At 51.9% G+C, this 18165-nt stretch overlaps 2 protein-coding genes across 5 annotated transcripts in view; one reads left to right on the plus strand and one right to left on the minus strand.

Annotated features, from left to right (window-relative positions):
* TXNDC11 (thioredoxin domain containing 11) overlaps positions 1–3697 on the plus strand; it is a 70062-nt gene extending 66365 nt beyond the window's left edge. For all 4 annotated transcript variants that reach the window (XM_084882191.1, XM_084882194.1, XM_084882192.1 and 1 more), the window contains one exon: positions 2997–3697. In XM_084882191.1, the coding sequence (XP_084738317.1) occupies positions 2997–3639 (643 nt within the window). In that variant the 3' untranslated portion in view covers positions 3640–3697. The remainder of the gene's footprint in view (positions 1–2996) is intronic.
* SNN (stannin) lies at positions 3682–13776 on the minus strand. Its single transcript, XM_084882195.1, has 2 exons — positions 13657–13776; positions 3682–6972 (listed from the first exon to the last, which is right to left on the minus strand). The coding sequence occupies exon 2, from the start codon at positions 6883–6885 to the stop codon at positions 6622–6624; it is 264 nt and encodes an 87-aa protein (XP_084738321.1). The 5' UTR covers positions 6886–6972; positions 13657–13776; the 3' UTR covers positions 3682–6621.
* Between the last annotated feature and the right edge of the window lie 4389 nt (positions 13777–18165).

Here is an 18165-nt window from a genome sequence, read left to right on the forward strand (position 1 = left end):
ACACTAAAAGCAGAGCATGACTCACCCTATTGTACTAGTGGTTGTGTCTTGAGGACCCTTTTCTTTCTAAGGAGCTTTAAAGAGTCACACAGTCACAGGATCATGGACAATAACACCAGCATTTCCATCTGGATGGGTCAGAGGTTGGGCATGAAATTTAATGAAACATAATTTTAGAATTCCAAACACAGTTTAGAAAAGTATTAAAGCCATAACATCCAGCTCTGGCCTTTGCATAAAGAAGTTCTCAGCAACTAGAATCCATGAATATATATTAGGAGACAGGGAAAGACATCCAGAGACTTGGTGGTAGGGAGTTGTGTGTTTGGAGGCCTGAGTCTGGTTTGAGTAGCTTTCATTCTAAAGTTGTCTGATGTAGTCAGCATGGAGGTGAGATTGTTTTCCACACCCACATTGGGGTCACTGCAGCCCCTTGGTATATTCCTTGAATTGAAAAATCAAGAAGGTAAATATTGAACACGAAAAGACTGTCCAGTTCTATTTTAATGGAAAGAGCTTACTTGATCAACTAAAACATCACTGCTTTGGGATGGAATTGTACTTATTTCCTCAAAATAAATTATAATCAGAAGTGCCTCATTACCTCATCCGAAGTGAGTCTTCAGTTTACTCAGGAAGTAAATGGGCAAAGGATATGAGCTGACAGCTCGAAAAAGAGGAAATAAAAAAGACTGATTGGTAACATGTAACAAGACCTTTTTCACAGTTATTTTTAGTGAAAAGAATATAAAATGTGTTTTGATAAAATACAAATTTGCACTGGTTAAAATGTGTACATAAGGGAAGAAAAGATGTCAAGATGTTGACAATGATTGAGGATTACAAGTGATCTGATGGTACCTCTTGTGTGCTTTTTGCATCCTTTGCAAATTGTCTAGATCTTATTTTATAATCATTAAAGGAAACCATATGAAAGAGCTTGTCCTCTGACCCAGTATGCAATCCAGCCCCTCCTGCTCCTGGCTGGGCCAGCCTTCCTGTTCAGGGGCATCTTAGAACTACCTTCCTTCCACCACTATGTGTGATATTTCAAAATATAGGTGCTGTGGCCCCGCTCTGGGCTAGGATATCAGAAGCGTGGCAGGGTTCATTCTAATGTATCCCCTGAGGAAGGACCTTACTTCTTCAGAGAAGCAGGCCCATTCTCCCTCAGTACGAGAGCCCCTTCTTTGGAGTAGAGCCTTAGACCCCATTTGTCATTTTTAAAATCTGGATTTTTACGTGCCAGAGTTGCATAAACATGCTCCTAGTGAATTTAGAGGAGAGTCAGGTAAATAGTGAGACCTCTACCACCACACTTTCAAAGTGATTTTTTTTTTTTTTTTTTTTGGAAGCAGTTTGTTGACACTCTTTCCTTGCTACTTATAAAAAGGTTGGAAGCATTTCAACATACTCATCAGGTAGATTCATGGAGATTGCTCCAGAAACTCTAAAATGGCATTCTTAGAAATGTTTTCTGCCTGTAACTATCTCCAGATACATACACTGGTCTCTCAGCAGCTCTTTCCCTGGGCAGTAATTCACATTTACTTTCTGCCCGGTTTGTGCTGCAGATCAGCCTCTGCTTGTTGTTCCTCACCTGCAGAGGCCAGCTGAGAATGGCTGGGAGGCCCCACTTAAGACAGCTTGCATGTTAAGAAGATTATGCTTTAAAGAGGGTGTGGTTATATACTTATCCCCAAAATGTTTGAAATTAATCCATTTACCTAAAAATGTCCATTAACATTGTAAAAAATGGGGCACATCTGATTTTAATTTCCCTGTGATTTTTATTTCCTAGGGAAAGTAATAGAACACCTCTTATATTTTCTTAGATATTTGGCCACTGGCTCTGTGTATGAAGAGGGTGTACAAGCTTTTAATGAATGGTTTCTGGTTTTTCTAAGGAACAGGGTTTTTTTAAGCTGACATTCATTGAGCATTTGGGTAACTTGTGTAATCCTGTGAGGGAGATGGTGCTCTTGTTAACCTTTTATAGATGAGGCAGTGGAGGGACATGGAGAAGCCACTTTTCTGGGACCTCCTGACAGTGAGCAGTGGCACTGTGAGTTGGCTCCAGACAGGCAGCTTCCAGAGGTGCTGCTCTTAAACTCCATTTCTTTAATACTAAAAGTGACAATAAACATTATTTGTCCAACTCATACATAAAACTAGTGGTTTTGATGTATTGCAGCCAGGGTGTGTACCAGTATATTCAGGAAAATATATCTGTGGTAGAAATTTGCTCATCAGACAATTAAATGACAAATTCTAAAAAGGAATTTTCTACAAATGGACTTGCAGTGAAGCTTTGGGCAAACCCCCTTCTCATGTCACCCTCCCTCCTTATCATGTGTTCTCAGGACCAGGTAGCTTCAATTCCTCTGTTTGTCAAGGGTCAGGGCTCCAGTAACAACTTCTCCATCATGGCTATCAAAATGTCTCCAGGTGTTGTCAAATGTCCTTTGGGGGCGGGGGAAGATACAGTCACCCCCAGTTAAGAACTCCTGCCTTGTATAATATGGAATACATGCTAGCTGAAGAAACTGAGCTGTGTTTCAGGTTTTTCCTATTTTACCAAGCATTGTTGATGGCCACAGGAGTGATGGGGGACAGCCCTGTGCCAGGACACCCTTCCTGACATGCCCTGGGCCTCTAAGAGTGTATAGGCCATTCTGCCCCTGCATCACTGGCTTTAGGCTTAGGCCTGGGAGCTCTTGTCTTTCTTGGAAGGTTGTGAGTAGAAACAGCTCTTTGTCCTTAGCAACAGGCCTGTTTGAGATAAGCCACCTTAATTACAGAATGAGCATGTGGCATAACCTCAGCTTTGTAGAAAAATTTTTGCCCTAAAAGCATTTTCCTTGCTGATTTCAGTTAAGTCCAATCCTCAGAATATCTTTTGTAGGAAATAAACGGCCTGACCTTCAGTAGCAGTCTGGTTTTGGACTAAACATCTTGGTGTGACTCTCATCTTTGACTCTTCCCTTTCTCTTCAGAAAGGACCTAAGTGTGAAATACCCCGAAGATCTTCCCATCACCCTTCCAAACCTGCTGAAGTTCATTTTGCATCACTCAGACCCTGCTTTTATCCCCCAGAACTTGGCTAACCCTCCTACCAAAGAGTGTCTTCAGAGGGAGGCAGTCTTACAGCAGCACATCTCCCATTTGGAGAGAGAGATCCAGAAGCTGAGGGCTGAAATCAACACCCTTCTGCGAGCGCAAATGCAGGTGGAGGCTCAGCTTTCCGGAGCACGCAGGGATGAGCACCGGCTGCTGCTGCAGCAGCAGACCTTGAAGAAGCAACACAGCTTGCTCCAGCTGCACACTGAGCAGCTGCAGACCCTGTATGAGCAGAAGACCAGGGAGCTGGAGGAGGTGGCCCGGAAGCTCCAGGAGCTGGCTGACGCCTCAGAAAACCTGCTCACGGAGAACTCATGGCTCAAGATCCTGGTGGCGACCATGGAGCGGAAACTGGAGAGCAAGGACGGAGTTGAAAATCTTGATGCCCCGGAGGAGGAGGCACACTCTGACTATCTTGAGCCCTCAGGGTCCCCCGGGTTACCTGGCAGCACCCCTCCGCCTGCCAATATCAGCTCCCCGCTGGCGGCTGAAAGGAGCAATGAGAATAGGACAGACTAACTTTTTAAGCAACATGAAGAAATCAGAGGTGAAAACTGTACATTGGGAATATATTTATGCAAATTTTATTGAAATTTATTGTAAATAAAGATTTTCTCAGTGGTCTAGAAAATCAATGTGAATGCCATTCAGCTTTTATTGAACAGGGATGACATCCCTTCCACTTATTGCACAAACTTGGTAACTGAGACAAAAACAGTAGCACAGTCCATCTGAAGGTTTGTCTGAAAAATTAGTCCATATTTTAGTGGCTGCGTCAGAGTTCCCTCTCCATTCTCCTATTGTTGCTTCTGTGATGACATACAGGATGAAATGTTAATTTCTTGACTGACTAGTCAGAAAACTTGAACACAACAGTAGGCAATTCAGAAAGAATTTAATGAGAGGTCATAACTTACTAAGCCAGTTGAGTGTGTGGCTCTGGTGTCTACACTAAAAAAAGTAGCTATTGACAAATAAGAACAGTGAGAGCTATTGTGTGGTTGTTCGCCAGTTCTACAGGCACTTTCACTTTCCTCCCAGAGACTCCCATGAGTGCCCCACCATGCCTGTGACCCTCACCTGGCACTGTCACCATGCTGATGGGATGGGCCTGACTCAAGCTGCAAAGATGTCATCCCTGGCAACCAAGGAGTGGAATAAAGGACTTCCAGACGTGAAACTAAGGAGAAAGCAACATTTCAACATTTCAAAACCCAAACTTCACTGGCACGGTAAAAACCTCAGGGTAAGTCTGACAGTCAAGTGATGGTCATTTTCAGAGCCAGGCTCAGAGACTGAAAATGCAAGTCCCAGGTGCCTCCTGGGTTACTAGGGTGAAAGACAGCCTAGGTGTAAGCTGCTGGCTGCAGAAAGTTAGAGGTAGAGAGCTTGGAAGTTCTGGAATGCGAGGGGAATGGATCAAATGCCCCTACACCTTCCGTTTTTCTTGAGCATCCTTCATTAAAAAGCAAATCTCCCTGATTTTCAAGTCGGCACCTTTGGAATTTGTCTCCACTCCCAGCCCAAAGGGAAAGGGCCTCTGCTGATTTCCAACTTAAGTCTCATGCTTGGCCATCCTCAGTTAAGGGCCAGCGACATTTCTCCTTGCCTTCAACTCAAATTGCCTAACTGCCCATATCCCTCTCTCTAAGCTATTAATGTTTGACCCCCAATTTAGAATTATGGTGCTAAAACAAGAGCTCCCTAAGCTCCCTCCTTGGGGTTCTGGAAAGTAGATTAGTTCAACATGCTTTTTAGAGGAGACCTGAATGAAGCCATAAGTAAGCTGCCTTCAGCCTGACCAGGAGGCCAGGGCTCCTCTGATGGTGAGAGCTGGCGGGCAAGGCTGAGGGCCTCCTGGGAGCTCCATGCCCATGCTGCTGGCAGGCTACTCAAGTGCTAAAGGCCACTGCACTGAGGTTAAAACAAGGCTGGCCTCCAGTTTATTACCCAGGATGCCGATATAAGTCCTAGTTAATCGTGACAGATAATGTGTTTACAGTGGTGGAATAAAAATCCAAGTGATTTCATACAAGGGACACCTTGGAGATGCAGGCTGTGGAGGCACTGGCCCGATCCAAAAGCCACTAACACCTCATCTTTTTGAAAACTTAAGTGCAGGACCGGAAACTCACTCTCCCCCTCCCCCGTTCCCCCAGGTGCTCACTAAGCACAGGCAGTCAGGGCACATCTGGGGCTCCTGTGAACATGAACATACATGTCCTTCCACTGCACTTGGTGCTCTCGTGGAGTCAGGGGACTCTCCTTCTAGGACAAGGGTGGGAACCTTTTTTCTGCCAAAGGCCATTTGGATATTGACATCATCATTAATGGGCCATACACAATTACCAGCTTAAAGGTCAGCCTGCTACATTTGGTCAAACATTTAACTCATACCTAATGCCTTGGCAGGGCCACACAAATGATTTCATGGGCCTTATATGGAACTGTGGGCTGGACGTTCCCCACCCCTGTCCTAGGTGATCTGCTGAGGAAAGTAAAATCCAGTATCCAGTAGGTGAGTAGTGAGAAAGGAAACTAATTAGTGAAAAGGGAAGGAGTGGAGGAAACCCCAGTCCCCTCCCCCTTCCCTCCAGTGCAGAAAAGATTAAATACAACAAATAAAAACCACAATTTTCTCTCCTGGGCCAAATGGGCTTTGGATAAAAGCCACTGCCTGCTCCCTAAGCCTGTGCTAAGTAATGCCCGGTGGGGGTGGGGGTGGGGGTGAGGGTGGGAAGGGGACAGAGTGCTCAGCATGCTCAAGACCAGGGGGCAAGAAACTGCTCTGCCACTAGGATGCCTGGCAGCCCTCAGGACGTGTGCCTGACTCGTCCTTCACTGGCTCCCAAGCAGCTGCAGTAGCTTCCTTGCAATATCAACAGCAACTGGTATTTAACGACCGAACCTACCTAGAGAAAGACAGTGGTGTGGTTCTCCCATCTATTGCTAACCAAGCAGAAATCACCACAGCACCCCAACCGGTCAGCTCTGAAACTTAAAACACACACATATATTAGAGGCCCCTGCCAAGTGCATCTTGGGCCTTACATGTCCAAGACCCTCCCCCACAGTCTTGACTCAGCTTATTAGTACGGTGAATCCCCTGTATACTATGCAGTATTTTTTTTAAAATCAGCAAAAAAGGTTTAAGCACGTGCTTCTGGGTCCTATTTACAGTTCACAGGTTTGTGAGTTTACGCGTTACAGTAGTAGCGCCATCAAAACAGGCTCAGCTAAACATTCAAGTAACAAAAGCAAGGTCAGGTCTGCCCACTGCCTGCAATGGGCAGCCCCGCCAGGAGGCAGAGGGAATGCCCAGGGCCACCAAGTCCTGGCTTAGGACGGCTGGGACCCCAGGAGTCAGTGCATGCGATAATGAAGCCCAGCGAGGCCATGCCAGCGTCAACCCCTCCTCTCAAACGGCAGCACATCTGTGGTTTTCCCCTCCCACGCCTCTTGGCTGGCTGCAAACAGGCCCAGGAGCCTTCGCATCCCAGCTCAGCCGTGCACTTCTGGGCCGTTGGGGGTCAGCTTGGCCTTCCTCTCCACACACGGTCCCTTGGCTGAGTACTGCACCAGCAGGAAGGGCTCCTTGGTGTCGCCATCCCCCACGATGCTCTCCTCGTCCTCTGACTGGCTGATGCGCTGCAGCCGCAGGTAGCACCAGCAGCCCAGGATCAAGGCCCCCAGGGCAGCGATGGCGATGAGGATGACGATGACTGTGACCACGCCCGTGGTGGGGCTGTGATCCATAATAGACATGGTCAGCGCTGGGGGAGGCTTCCTCAGCAGGGAGGTCTGTGGGTGACAGGCTCAGTGAGGCTGGAACTCAGGCCGGACACGAGAGCCCTGAAAGACAAAGCGACATGAGGCTCCACTAGGGACTCTGCAAGGTACCCACCTGGACAGCTCACGAGCTCACATTGGCTCTTCCACAGGGTCTATTTTTAATCCGTTGTAAAGCCTGACCATCCTGCCCTCATCCTAGTGAAAACATGCTGGTTGGCTTTTGTTGTTTCGTTGCCTGTGGTGTTACCAGCCTTCTCCTTACTCACCCTGGCCCACTTCCATTCACTGCCTCTGGAGCTTCTGCTACCAGACAGGCGGCCACCCTGGCTCAGCCAGAGCCTGACATGTGGAGGAAAAGGGTATGTACAACCTGTGACCCCACAACAGCCTAGAAAGAGGGTCTGTGTAAGGTGAATGTTCTGGAAACCCAGCACCACTAGGTGTTCACAGCAGTTCAGGGACGAAGCCAGTGCTCCGTGATGGCCAAAGATGAGTGATTTGACAGCAGGGAAGTTTGATTTGACAGCTACCTCATTTGAACAAGTGGTAGCACAACCAAGTCTTCAGGAACACCTGTGAGAGGGTGCAGGAGATGACAGTCTTTGCCCCTAGGAGAACAGCAGCTGCCTGGGAAGAGCCCGGATCCACTACACTAGGGGTGTCGAACTCAATCAGAGAAGGGGCCAAAATCTAAAATCCAGCCTAAATCGCATGCCGAATGGTTTACTGAACAGTCATAAACTGACAATGTCATAAACTGACAGCGGAGTGCAGTGATGACAGCGCGGTGCGGGCCACATTGCAAGGCCTGGCGGGCTGGATTTGGCCCGCGGGCCTTGTGTTTGACACATGTGCACTACACCATCTGAGAGGGAAGCCAGGCAGCAAAGGAAGCCAGGAAGACGGAGGCACTCAAGACAGACTTGCTGATGCGCTGCAGCCACCCTCCTCAAGCTCAGCTTCTGGCGTAGGAGCCAGACTACAAACAGGCCAATATACCAAACACCCGTCATGACAATGCAGGAATGCCATGCCAGCACAAAAGGGGACCAGGTCCCATGATGCTAGACTGGGTGGGGCAGGGCATACTTAGGGAGGCAATGCTGACGCTAAGATGTGCATGAAAAGCCAGCCCTTGGGAACAGCATCTGCTAAGGCTCTGAAGGCAAGAGAGGGCTGCAGGCAAGTGCAAGGAGCTGAGGGTGCTGGTCGCTGAAGTTGGAGCATCAGCTGATTTGGGTGAAGGTGGGAGGGGGTGTTCATGTACTGGACCACCATTTCCTGGCCTCCTAACCTCAGACAACTCCACAGAGCCCCCTGTTAATGGGGTGAGGGGCAAAGGAGAGTGCAGCTGTGGGAAGTGCAGAAGACTCTATAGGTGAGGCCACTAACAGCCCGTTGAAATTCAAATGCTGAAGCTAGCAGGCTCCCCTGGGTCCCACGTGCCTGCACTTTTTTTCTCACGTCTCACCATATGCAGAGCAAATAACAGTAACTAACACCCAGGTGGTGTGGTTACGAGGATGTGGAAAAGCACCAAGTTGGCACTTAGTAAGTGACCTGTTTGAATTCGTTTTTTTGAGAAGACTGATATCAACGCAGGTAGACAGCGTTGGAAGGGGAAGGTTTTCCCTCCCAATAAGATGGGATTTGTCATCCTTGAGCAAATAACAGCTTTAATTAGAAGTGATTTTTATCCTGAAGGTCAACACTCCGGAATCTGTTTGGGGACCAAGCCCTGTGAAAACTATAGACCCAAGTTCCACCTGCCACCATGCCCACATTTGCAGAAGGATCCTGGGCAGCAGGGGGCAATATCCCTGGAGTCTGCCTCCTTCTTATCACCTCCAGGGTTAAGCCACTGCCATCACTCTCAACGAGCCTCCAGCTCCCTGGTCTACCATGTGGGCCCACTGCAGCCAGTGCCCCTGTGACCCAGAGGAAAAGCCCAGTCCTTACAGTGACCCACAGAACCTTGCATGATGCATCCCCAAGCCGTGCTGCCCAGGCCAGTCCCTCTGCCCAAGTGCTCTGCTCCCCTTACCTTTGTTCAAGGGTTCTTAATGGGACAACTTTGTCCCCTAGGGGGCATTTGGCTATATCTGGAGCCATTTCTGGTTGTCACAACTGGTGTGTGTGTGTGTGTGTGGGGGGGGGGGGGGGGGGTGATACTGGTACTGAGTGGGTAGAGAGCAGGGATGCTGCTCAAGACCCCACAGAGCATGGGACAGCTCCCCAATCCCAACAAAGCTCAACAGTGTGCAGGTGGAGTCACCCTGACCTAGTTAACGCCAGCTCATGAAGGGAAGCCTCCTGATCCTACAATCCAGGAGTGTCTCTTGGTTTTGAGTCCTCCCTCCAGGGCACTAGCCTCAGCTTGCAACCCTGCTTTTGTAGCATAGCCATCTGGTTAGCACCCACCTACCCATCAGACTGTGTGCTCCATGAGTGGCCCTGCACACCCCTGTGTCCCAAGTGTACAGGTGACCATCAGGACTGCTGTATTCTCCCACAACCCTTCTTACCCTGTCCTCTCAGCCCTCCAGATGGGACAGGTGACTACCCCTCCACGCCACCCTGACCTCCATTTTCTCTTCCTGCTGGGGAGACCACCTGCCTGCCTTGTCCCTCCCCACCTCCCTCTCTCTACTGGACCTCTCCTGTCCAGTGTCTGCTGGGGTGCCTGCACTCCCACAGCACTCGTGGACAGGAAGGGAAGTCAGTTATCAATTCAGAAGGGGAAGTCTGCGTGCGTTTGGGGAGTGGGGGTGGTTTGGGAACTCAAACAATGGCAGCAAGACCTGGGGATGGGGGGAACCCAAGGGCCAGTCCCACTGAAGCCAGAAGCCCCAAGCTAACGAGGAAGCCAAGGCAGAGGCAGCCCCCTGGCTCACAGGGACTTTCTGGAGGTGTGGTGACCTCAAAAGACACTACCAAGTACCTGCTGCCCCTGACCAGGCCAGGAGTGGGCATAGCCAGGTCTGGGACCCTCACCCCCATGAGCACAGAGCCAGGTGACCAGGCCACAGTCACGCCTGGCCTGTGTCTCTGGCCCTCCCCTGAATGTATTCGTTTGTTCCTTCACTCACTCAGCAAGTATTTTCTGGGAACTCATCTTTTAAAAAATCTGATCACATCATCCCCTGCTCAGCAGTATCAGCAAAGAATCTGAACTACTTGCCTCCCGAAGCTTCTGCACACACTCTACCCTCCCACCTCAAGGCCTCTGCATTTTCTGCTCCTTCTGCCTGGAATGTTCTTCCCTGATTGTCCCATGTCTGGCTCCCTCCTGTTTTGGGGGGACTTTCTTAGAAGGTACCTCGCGGGGGATGCCCTCCCAGACCACCCTGGCTCCAGATACCCCTCCACCCTACACTTGCCACCACCTTGCACTCCTTCATTTTATTTCCTAGCACTCTCTGCTACCCGACATCCTCTTGGGTCAGGGGACACGTTTCCCTAGCTACTGTCTCCTTCCTGCAGTGGACTGAGCCAGAAAAACTATCTTGCTCACTGACTATCTTGCTCACTGCGGGATCCCTAGCCCACAACAGGTGCTCGATACATGTCTGCTGACTGCTCCAAGCCCAGTGAGAGAGTGATGAGTCAGAGGAGACCCTGTTGTCATGGGGATCACGGTTGGCAGTTACCCATCCCTGAGCCAGCTCCCTCACTCCAAAGCCACTCACAGGACTCTGGACATGGGTCTGTCTGAACAATTCAGGAAGCCACCAGCCTGCAGGGGAGGACGGGCTGCAGCCCGAGTGTGGGGGTGGGAGCAACATGTGCAAGTGAAGGCCGGGCAGGCCCGAGCCCATGGAAGGGCAGCTGTCACTGCGTGTACTGAGCAGTGGGGAGGGGAGGAGGCCTCCAAGAAGCAGAGTCCAGACGGGACATGAAGCATGAGGGAGGCTGGCTGGCTGGCTTGAGTGAGACCCCACCCTACTTGTGTTCTCTACTGGGGCTTTCCCTCTCCCCCATCCCTGTGCCCCTCTGGGCCAAGGTTTCTTCTGCAAGTTAGCTGTCTCCTCACTCTAATCCAGGAAAGCCCCCAGGTGAGCTAAAGAGGGCCATGGCTTGGACTGAGTAAACACCCAGGATGGCACCCTGGAAACCTGACAGCCTCAGAACAGTCATCAAGCCCTAAAGCCTGGCCTCTCCAATCTGCAGAGGCCACTCCTCTGAGCTCCCCATCCCATGCCCCTCTGCCCATCAATGGGTTCAAAAGGATAGTTCTCCCCACAGCCAACACCTCTCACTGTCCTGCTGCCCCTAAGAGGCCCACAGTCTAGACCTTTCCCAGTATTAGGTGGGGTTTCTTTCAGTTATCCCTGACACTTCATGGAACCCCCAAACTGAGCCTTAATCCCACTCCGTGGGTCACTGCTCACACTCAAGGCGCAGTGGGGCCACAGCCAGCAAAAAGCAGTTTTGAGGCCCCTTGTTCACCCACCCCACTTCTTTCTTGACTTGCTATTGTGAGCCGTTTTGACCCAGCCAAGCAAGCTGCTCCTAATGGCCTGCTTCTCAGTGTGCCAAATAGGAATGAGGCCCTGACCTCACCCATCAAGTTGCGTGGAGGATGAGAAGTGATAAGAAATGTGAAAACGGGAAGGGCCAGGGGGTTCCCGGTTTGAATGTCACCGGGTACCCTGTGCCTTCCTGGGTGCCATAGAGAGGACAGTGAGCCCTTAGGATCCCTTTTCCCCAAAGACTTGCCTCCCAAGATGGTACAGTCTGGTCCAAGCTCAATGCCACAAACTGTCCCTTCCTCGGGGACACTGCCTGATCACTTAACTGAGCATATCATGAGTGTCATCCAGCCCAGCTGGACACTAGCTTACCACCCCCGCCTTCTGGGGCTGCCCTGCTTAGAGGGGGCCAACCCCCCTAACCCAGAGGCTTCCAGCCCTGCCCCTAGGGGTTAAGCCACACCCTTCCCCTAACAAAGCCATCTGCTAGATATGCCAACAAACCCAGCTCCACCTCTTCATGGGACCCCAGGTCACAAATGAGAAACATTTCCTACCCGGTTTCTGATTAGGAACACAGAATAGTAGAGAGGATGAGACATTGCTGGGCACAGTGAGGGCACAGGGGGAACATCAGCTCTGTGCCAGGCCCCAGCTGTCCTTGGGACCCAAGGACACATCACACAAGGCCCCTGTCCTCTAAATGCCAGGACCAAGAACAGTGGGGATCCTCATGGGAGACTAACAATTACAGGGCTGTGCCCAGCTCTGTGATCAGTGTCATCTCATCCTCTACCCTACCCCCCAGAGAGGAAACTCGCATCAGAACCCCCTAGGTTCCCCTGTGCAGAAGAGGAAGCTGGCCTGGGGCAGAGCGCGGGGACTGTACCAAGGTCAGACTGGGTCTCTCCTGCAGACCAAGGCCTGAGGCTCATGCCCCCACCCTGTGAATCAGCCACTGGTAATTCTCACAGGCTGCCCCAGGGTCAGCCACTTGGCTAAACAAGTTTGGTAATAACAGATGCCTGACAAAAGTTGGCGATGATTACTATGTGCCAGACACCGAGCTAAACAACTTAACAGAATCATCTCCTTTCAGCCTCAGAAACAACCCAGCGAAGAGTTTTTACTATGCCCACTTTGCAGATAAAGAATCTGTGGCTCAGAGAAGTTAAATCAATTGCCCAAGGTCACACAGCTCAAATTTTTGCTGCACAGGGATTCAAATCCAGCCAGCCTGCCTGAATCCAGAATTCCGGATTTCAACCTTGACTCTAAAGTGATATTCTATTTTATTTTATTATGATGTTCTTGACCCACACCTCCCCAATCCCAGGGCCAGGGGACAGGGAAACCCCAGTCAGCCTCCCCCGCACCCCAACCCAGCAGGAGCAGGCTGGGTGAGAGGGGCTGAGGCCTCGATGATGCGGGGTACACAGGGATGACAAGCGCCCCAGCAGCTCCCGCGTGCTAAGCGCGGGCGACGTGCAGGCGCGGTGCCAGGCGCGCTCCAGGCATCCTCTGGTTTAACCCTCCCAGCCAAAGCCGTCGTCTCTCCCATTCTGCTAGGAAGCTATGCGAGGCTGGAGGAAGGAGCTTGGCCCAGGGGGCGACAGCTGGAGGGGGTTGGACAACTGGAGAGAGAACTCCCTCGGCCAGACTGCGGGGAAGGAGGGGGGTAGGCGGGCAGGGGGAACTGGGACCACGAGACCCAGTCCTGCCCACGCCGCGCAGCCACCACCGACGGAACCCGGCACCAAACGCTCCACCTGCCAGATGGGTGCCAGACCTCGCCAGGACCCCATCCCTGCCACCTGGAACCCTCCTGACCACCCCGGGGGCTGCCAGGATCCGCGCCTCCTCCGTTATTTAAAAAAACAACACAACAAAAGACACCGAAGTATCGGGAGAAGCCGGGCGGCCGGCCAGGGCTCGAAACTGCGGGCCGCAGGAGGGGGCATGCACCGCGTAGGGGGGGGGAAACACCCGCTCCCCGCAAAGCGGCCGCCGCCCCCCGCCGCCTCCTTTGTCCCGATCTCGCCGCAGCGCAGCGGACAAAGAACCCCCGCCCGCGGGCGCGGCCCCCCGGAACAGACCCTCCCCCGAAGCCGCGTCCCAGCCCGGGCTGCCCCTCCCCCGCCGCAGGGACACCCCCTCCCTCCGGCCCGCGGCCAAGCTGCCCAGCACGCGCCCCAGCCCCATCCAGGGTCGCCCCTTCCCCTCCCGTAAGTCTCCGCCCGGCCGATCACCCAGCTCGTTCGGACCCGCTCACCATGGCGCCGCCTGCAGCTTGGCTGGATCGCCCCGCAGCAGCCCTGCGGACCCGCCTCTGCCCGCACGCCAGCCCGGTCCGGCCGCGGCGCTCGCTCCGTCGGGACGCAGGAGCCCCAGCTCAGCGGCGGGCGGGGCATTCCAGGCACCGCCCCTGGAAAGGGGGCGGGGCCTTTGTGGATAGGCCAATGGGAGCTCGCGCTGGGACGGCGGGGCGTGGGCACGTGCGCGCGGGGCTGGGTCAGCCTGAGGCGGGCCGGGAGCTGGACGCAGCTGGCCGAAAGGGGGACGGGATGGGGGGAGGGTGTGAGGGGGACACTTTTACCTCGGCGCGCGAGGATTGGGCGCCCGGGGCTGCGGGTCCCCGGCCAGGAAACCTCCCTCTGACCTTAGAGGCTGCTCGTATTCACCCGGGGCTTAGGGAGGGGGAAACTGAGGCTTAGCGCAGATGAGTGTTGCCTGGAAGCAGGAGCGGTGGGATCCCGGGCCGGAGCTGGAGAGAAGCAGGACCCCTTAACTGAAAGTCCTTGCTTGCGGCGGGGAACTGGCTATTCACTTATTGGCTAGTTCATTTACTTATTTTCATTCACTCACACATTTATGGAACACCAACCCTGTGCCTGGTACACAGCTCCCCTCGGAACCGCTGACAAACAAGATCCCGGCCACCCTCACGGAGCTCTCCTGCTGAGGGCTGAGGCTGCCGGGAGTTTGCCTCTCCTTGGCTTCGTATAAACATGGTTATTTAACGTAATAACCTTGATTAGCCCCCACCAAGGGCCACGCCCTGTGCTAACCACTCAACACGTTTCTCAAGATTACTCGGGAAGGAGAAATATCTCTTTTAACAGATGAGAAACATGAGGTCCGCAGGGTAGAAGTACCACAGCTAGCTGGTGACGGAGGCAGGATTTGAGGCAAGGCCTGGGAACGCCAAGGGGCCAATAAGTGCAGGGATTTCCACTTGTTCACCCAAGAAGGGAATCCAGTGAGAGGACAATAAGTGCAGTGAGAGGACAGTAAGTGCAGTTCACCCAAGAAGGGAATCTAGTGAGAGGACACCGGCTGGCCCTGTGGCAAGCTAGAGCATGCAAGAAGGTAAGATGGGTCCTTCAAGACCTCTGGGGCCCAAGACCCTTGGGTCACTGCCTCGGGATTGGAAGATAGGAATGGGCAGGTGAAGCCTCTCATTCTGAGAGCTGGGGGGCTTGACAGCTGGAAACATCTCTCCCAGCCTCAAGCAGACCCTCTGGGGGAAGATGGAGGACTCAACTCATAATACCATGGTGACCAGGCTCTCCTTACTCCCTCCAGAGCAGCCTGGCTGGTTTGGTCTCTTTCCTGCTTCAGGTGCACCAAGCTGTTTCCCATCTCCGGGCCTTTGCCCATGCTGTGTCCTCTAGCTGCAGTATTCTTCCACTTCATCTTTCAGATCTCAGCTTAAATGTCCTTCCTCAGGAGGGCCCTCCCTCATCTCTACCTAAGTGATTCCTTTTGTTATTGTCTGCCTGGAGCATTGTGAAATTGCACATTTTTGAGGGTGTGTGATTAAATTTGGTCTGTCTCTTCCCCAGGAGTAGGGCAGTTTCATTCATTGCAACTTTTGCAGAACAGTACCTGGCACACATTCATTCAATATATATATGAATAAACAAACGAATGAATGAATGATTAGTCTGCAGAGGTCCAGGCCTGGCCCAGCTGCATCCTTGCCAAGGGGCCACGCCCAGATGGTGAACTGGTGGTTGAATAGGAATAGGGGACAGAGCCTGAGGGAAGCCCGGCTTTAGAGGCCTGAGCCAAGCGTCTCAAACAACCCCAGTCTGTCCAGCACTGCCTTCAAAGGCTCCTGTCACATCTGGGAGCCCAGAACAGAAGGAAACAGGTTTTTCCAGCAGACCCAGTTCCAGTGGCCTCTGTGGTCCCAGCCTGAAGTTTTCAAGACCTCATAAAGGGTGTGGGAGGGGCAGGCTCAGAGCCCCAGAGCCAGGGCAAAGTGATGACAGAGAAGACAGGGACACTTGGGGAAAAGATTCTGGGAGAAAAAAAAAATGATAAGGTGGAATGTAACATGGCACAGAAGTCGAGAGTCAGACATCCTTTGGAAAAGCAGCCTAACCTCTCTGTGCCTCAGTTTCCTCATCTGAAAAATAGGGGTGACAGAAAGGTTGACTTCACAGAGTGGTTGTGAGCACCTCAAGTGCTTGGTGCAGAGGCAACAATTCCACCTACCTTAATGTTAACCTTAGTAGCAGGGTCTGACAGTTGGGGTGAACTTGGACTTCCCCATTTGGAACTTGGGCAAGTTACTGTACTTCTCTGAGCCACAGGCACCTCATCTTCATTTGGGTCTCATGTAGTAAGTCCCTCTGGGGTGCTGAGAGATTGGGGTGGGGGAGGGCCTTGAGAGCAGCCCACCTGGGCCCAGCCATCATCTTGCCCAAGTTGAGTTGCTTCAAGAATAACAATAAATAATAATGGCAGTAAACACTGTTTAAAACACTCCATCTGCATAAACTCATTTTAATCCCCATTTTACAGATGGGGATACTGAGGCACAGAGTGGCACATGAACACGGAAATTACCTGGGGGGTCTTGTTAAAATGCAGGTTCTGGCCCTGGCTGGGTTGTTCAGTGGCTAGAGCATCAGCCTGTGGACGGAAAGGCCATGTGTTTGATTCCCGGGCAAGGTCATGTACCTTGGCTGCACATTCCCCAGCCTCGGTAGGAGGGCACGTGGGGAGCAATCAATAACTGTGTCTTTCTCAGGTCAATGTTTCTCTGTCTCTCTCTCTCCCCCTCCATACCTTCCTTCCATCTCTCTCTAGAAATCAATGGAAAAAATATCCTAGGGTGAGGACTAAGCACACACACACACACACACACACACACACACAAAATCACACATGCAGATTCTGTCACAGAAGTTCTAGGTGTGAGATTCTGCATTTCTTACAAGCTCCCAGGTGGTGCTGACATTTGGGGAACCACACTCTGAGCAGTGAGGGACTAAAGCCCTCGCTTAAGCCACATAGGTGATGAGCAGTGAGCCGTGACTCAAGCTCTCATGGCAGGCTTCAAAGTCCTGTGCTTAACTGCCACCCTGCCTGCCCCAGCTTTCTCCCCTACAAAGAAAAGGCAGGAAGTAGAGCTCCCCTCCCCAAGCTCATTTCCTCTCCTGGGGCCTCTACCTCCTTGCTGACATTTGGCCTGTCACACCTCCCTGCCTCCAGTGTCCCAGGGGTCCTCCCTGGCAATGGCACGGAGGTTCTCAGATGCTCATTAGCCGGGAAGATAAATAAGGGCTAGGGATGAGCTCATCCTGGTTCCCTGGGGATTGCCATGGCTCAGCTGAGTCTGCCCTGTGCCAGCCTGGCCCTGTGCCTGCTTCCCTTTGCTGGTGAGGCTGGGACAAGAGAGGGACTTGCTAGGGAGTAGGGAAGTCTCAGCCAGCCTCCTGGGAAACTCCCTCCAGCTGGGCCTTTCTGCCTCGCCACCAGGCTGCACAGGCTTCTGCATCCAGGGCATCCCCATCAGCGTTCTGGACCTAAAATGAAATGAAAACTGCTTGGCCAGAGGGGAGTTTCCCAAAAGGTGAGAGGTGACCCACCAGGGAGTTCTCTAGGGTTAGGATAGGTGGGACAGCTAGCAATGAGTCAGACAACAATTTTTAAAAATATATATTTTATTGATTTTTTTACAGAGAGGAAGGGAGAGGGATAGAGAGTTAGAAACATCGATGAGAAAGAAACATCAATCAGCTGCCTCCTGCACACACTCCACTGGGTATGTGCCCGCAACCAAGGTATATGCCCTTGACTGGAATCGAACCCAGGACCCTATTAAGTATGCAGGCCACCGCTCTATCCACTGAGCCAAACAGGCCAGGGCCAGACAACAATTCTCGTTCAAGGGGAGAAAGCCTCACTTGCTTTAACATCTCTCCACACCGGCTTCCCTCATAACCAGGAGATTGCAAACCTCAGGCTCAAAGTTTGGGCAATCTACATTCTTGAACTAGAGGTTAATAATGTGTCATTTTCTGCATATTTATGTTTATAGTTACCTTCTATTTGGGCTCAGGTATTGCTTTTCCATTTGTGATAATGACATACCTATCCCTTTAAAAATCCATCCATTAAGGGGGAAAAGAGAGTTAAAGCGAAGTATTAATGGAAGTAACTAAAGCTGGTACAGCGAGATGAAAGCAGTGGGGACAGTGGCAAACGGATAGCTGAAGTGGGGAACCTGCTCGAGGTGAACCAGAGGCTGCTCACAGCCCAGGCACCCCACAGTCTTCTTACTGCAGAGCCCAGCCGACCACCAGCCTGAGGCAGAGACACCCCACAGGCTCTGTGTCTGCCAGAAAAGTACAGTTATGTTTTCCTGGGTTAAGTGGGGCCTAGGTTGACTCTGGTCTTTACTCCTGAGGTCTGTGGTCAGTGTCAGTGTGATGAGGAGCAGACTAAGGGAGGGGGGTCGGCAGGCCCAGCCTGAGATACACCCCAC

Source organism: Pipistrellus hanaki, assembly GCF_964339955.1.
Source record: "Pipistrellus hanaki genome assembly, chromosome: 4".
NCBI lineage: Eukaryota > Metazoa > Chordata > Mammalia > Chiroptera > Vespertilionidae > Pipistrellus > Pipistrellus hanaki.

Bases quoted from the DNA above. Each gene is read 5' to 3' on its own strand.
- SNN (XM_084882195.1), bottom strand. From the start codon at position 6,885: ATGTCTATTATGGATCACAGCCCCACCACGGGCGTGGTCACAGTCATC.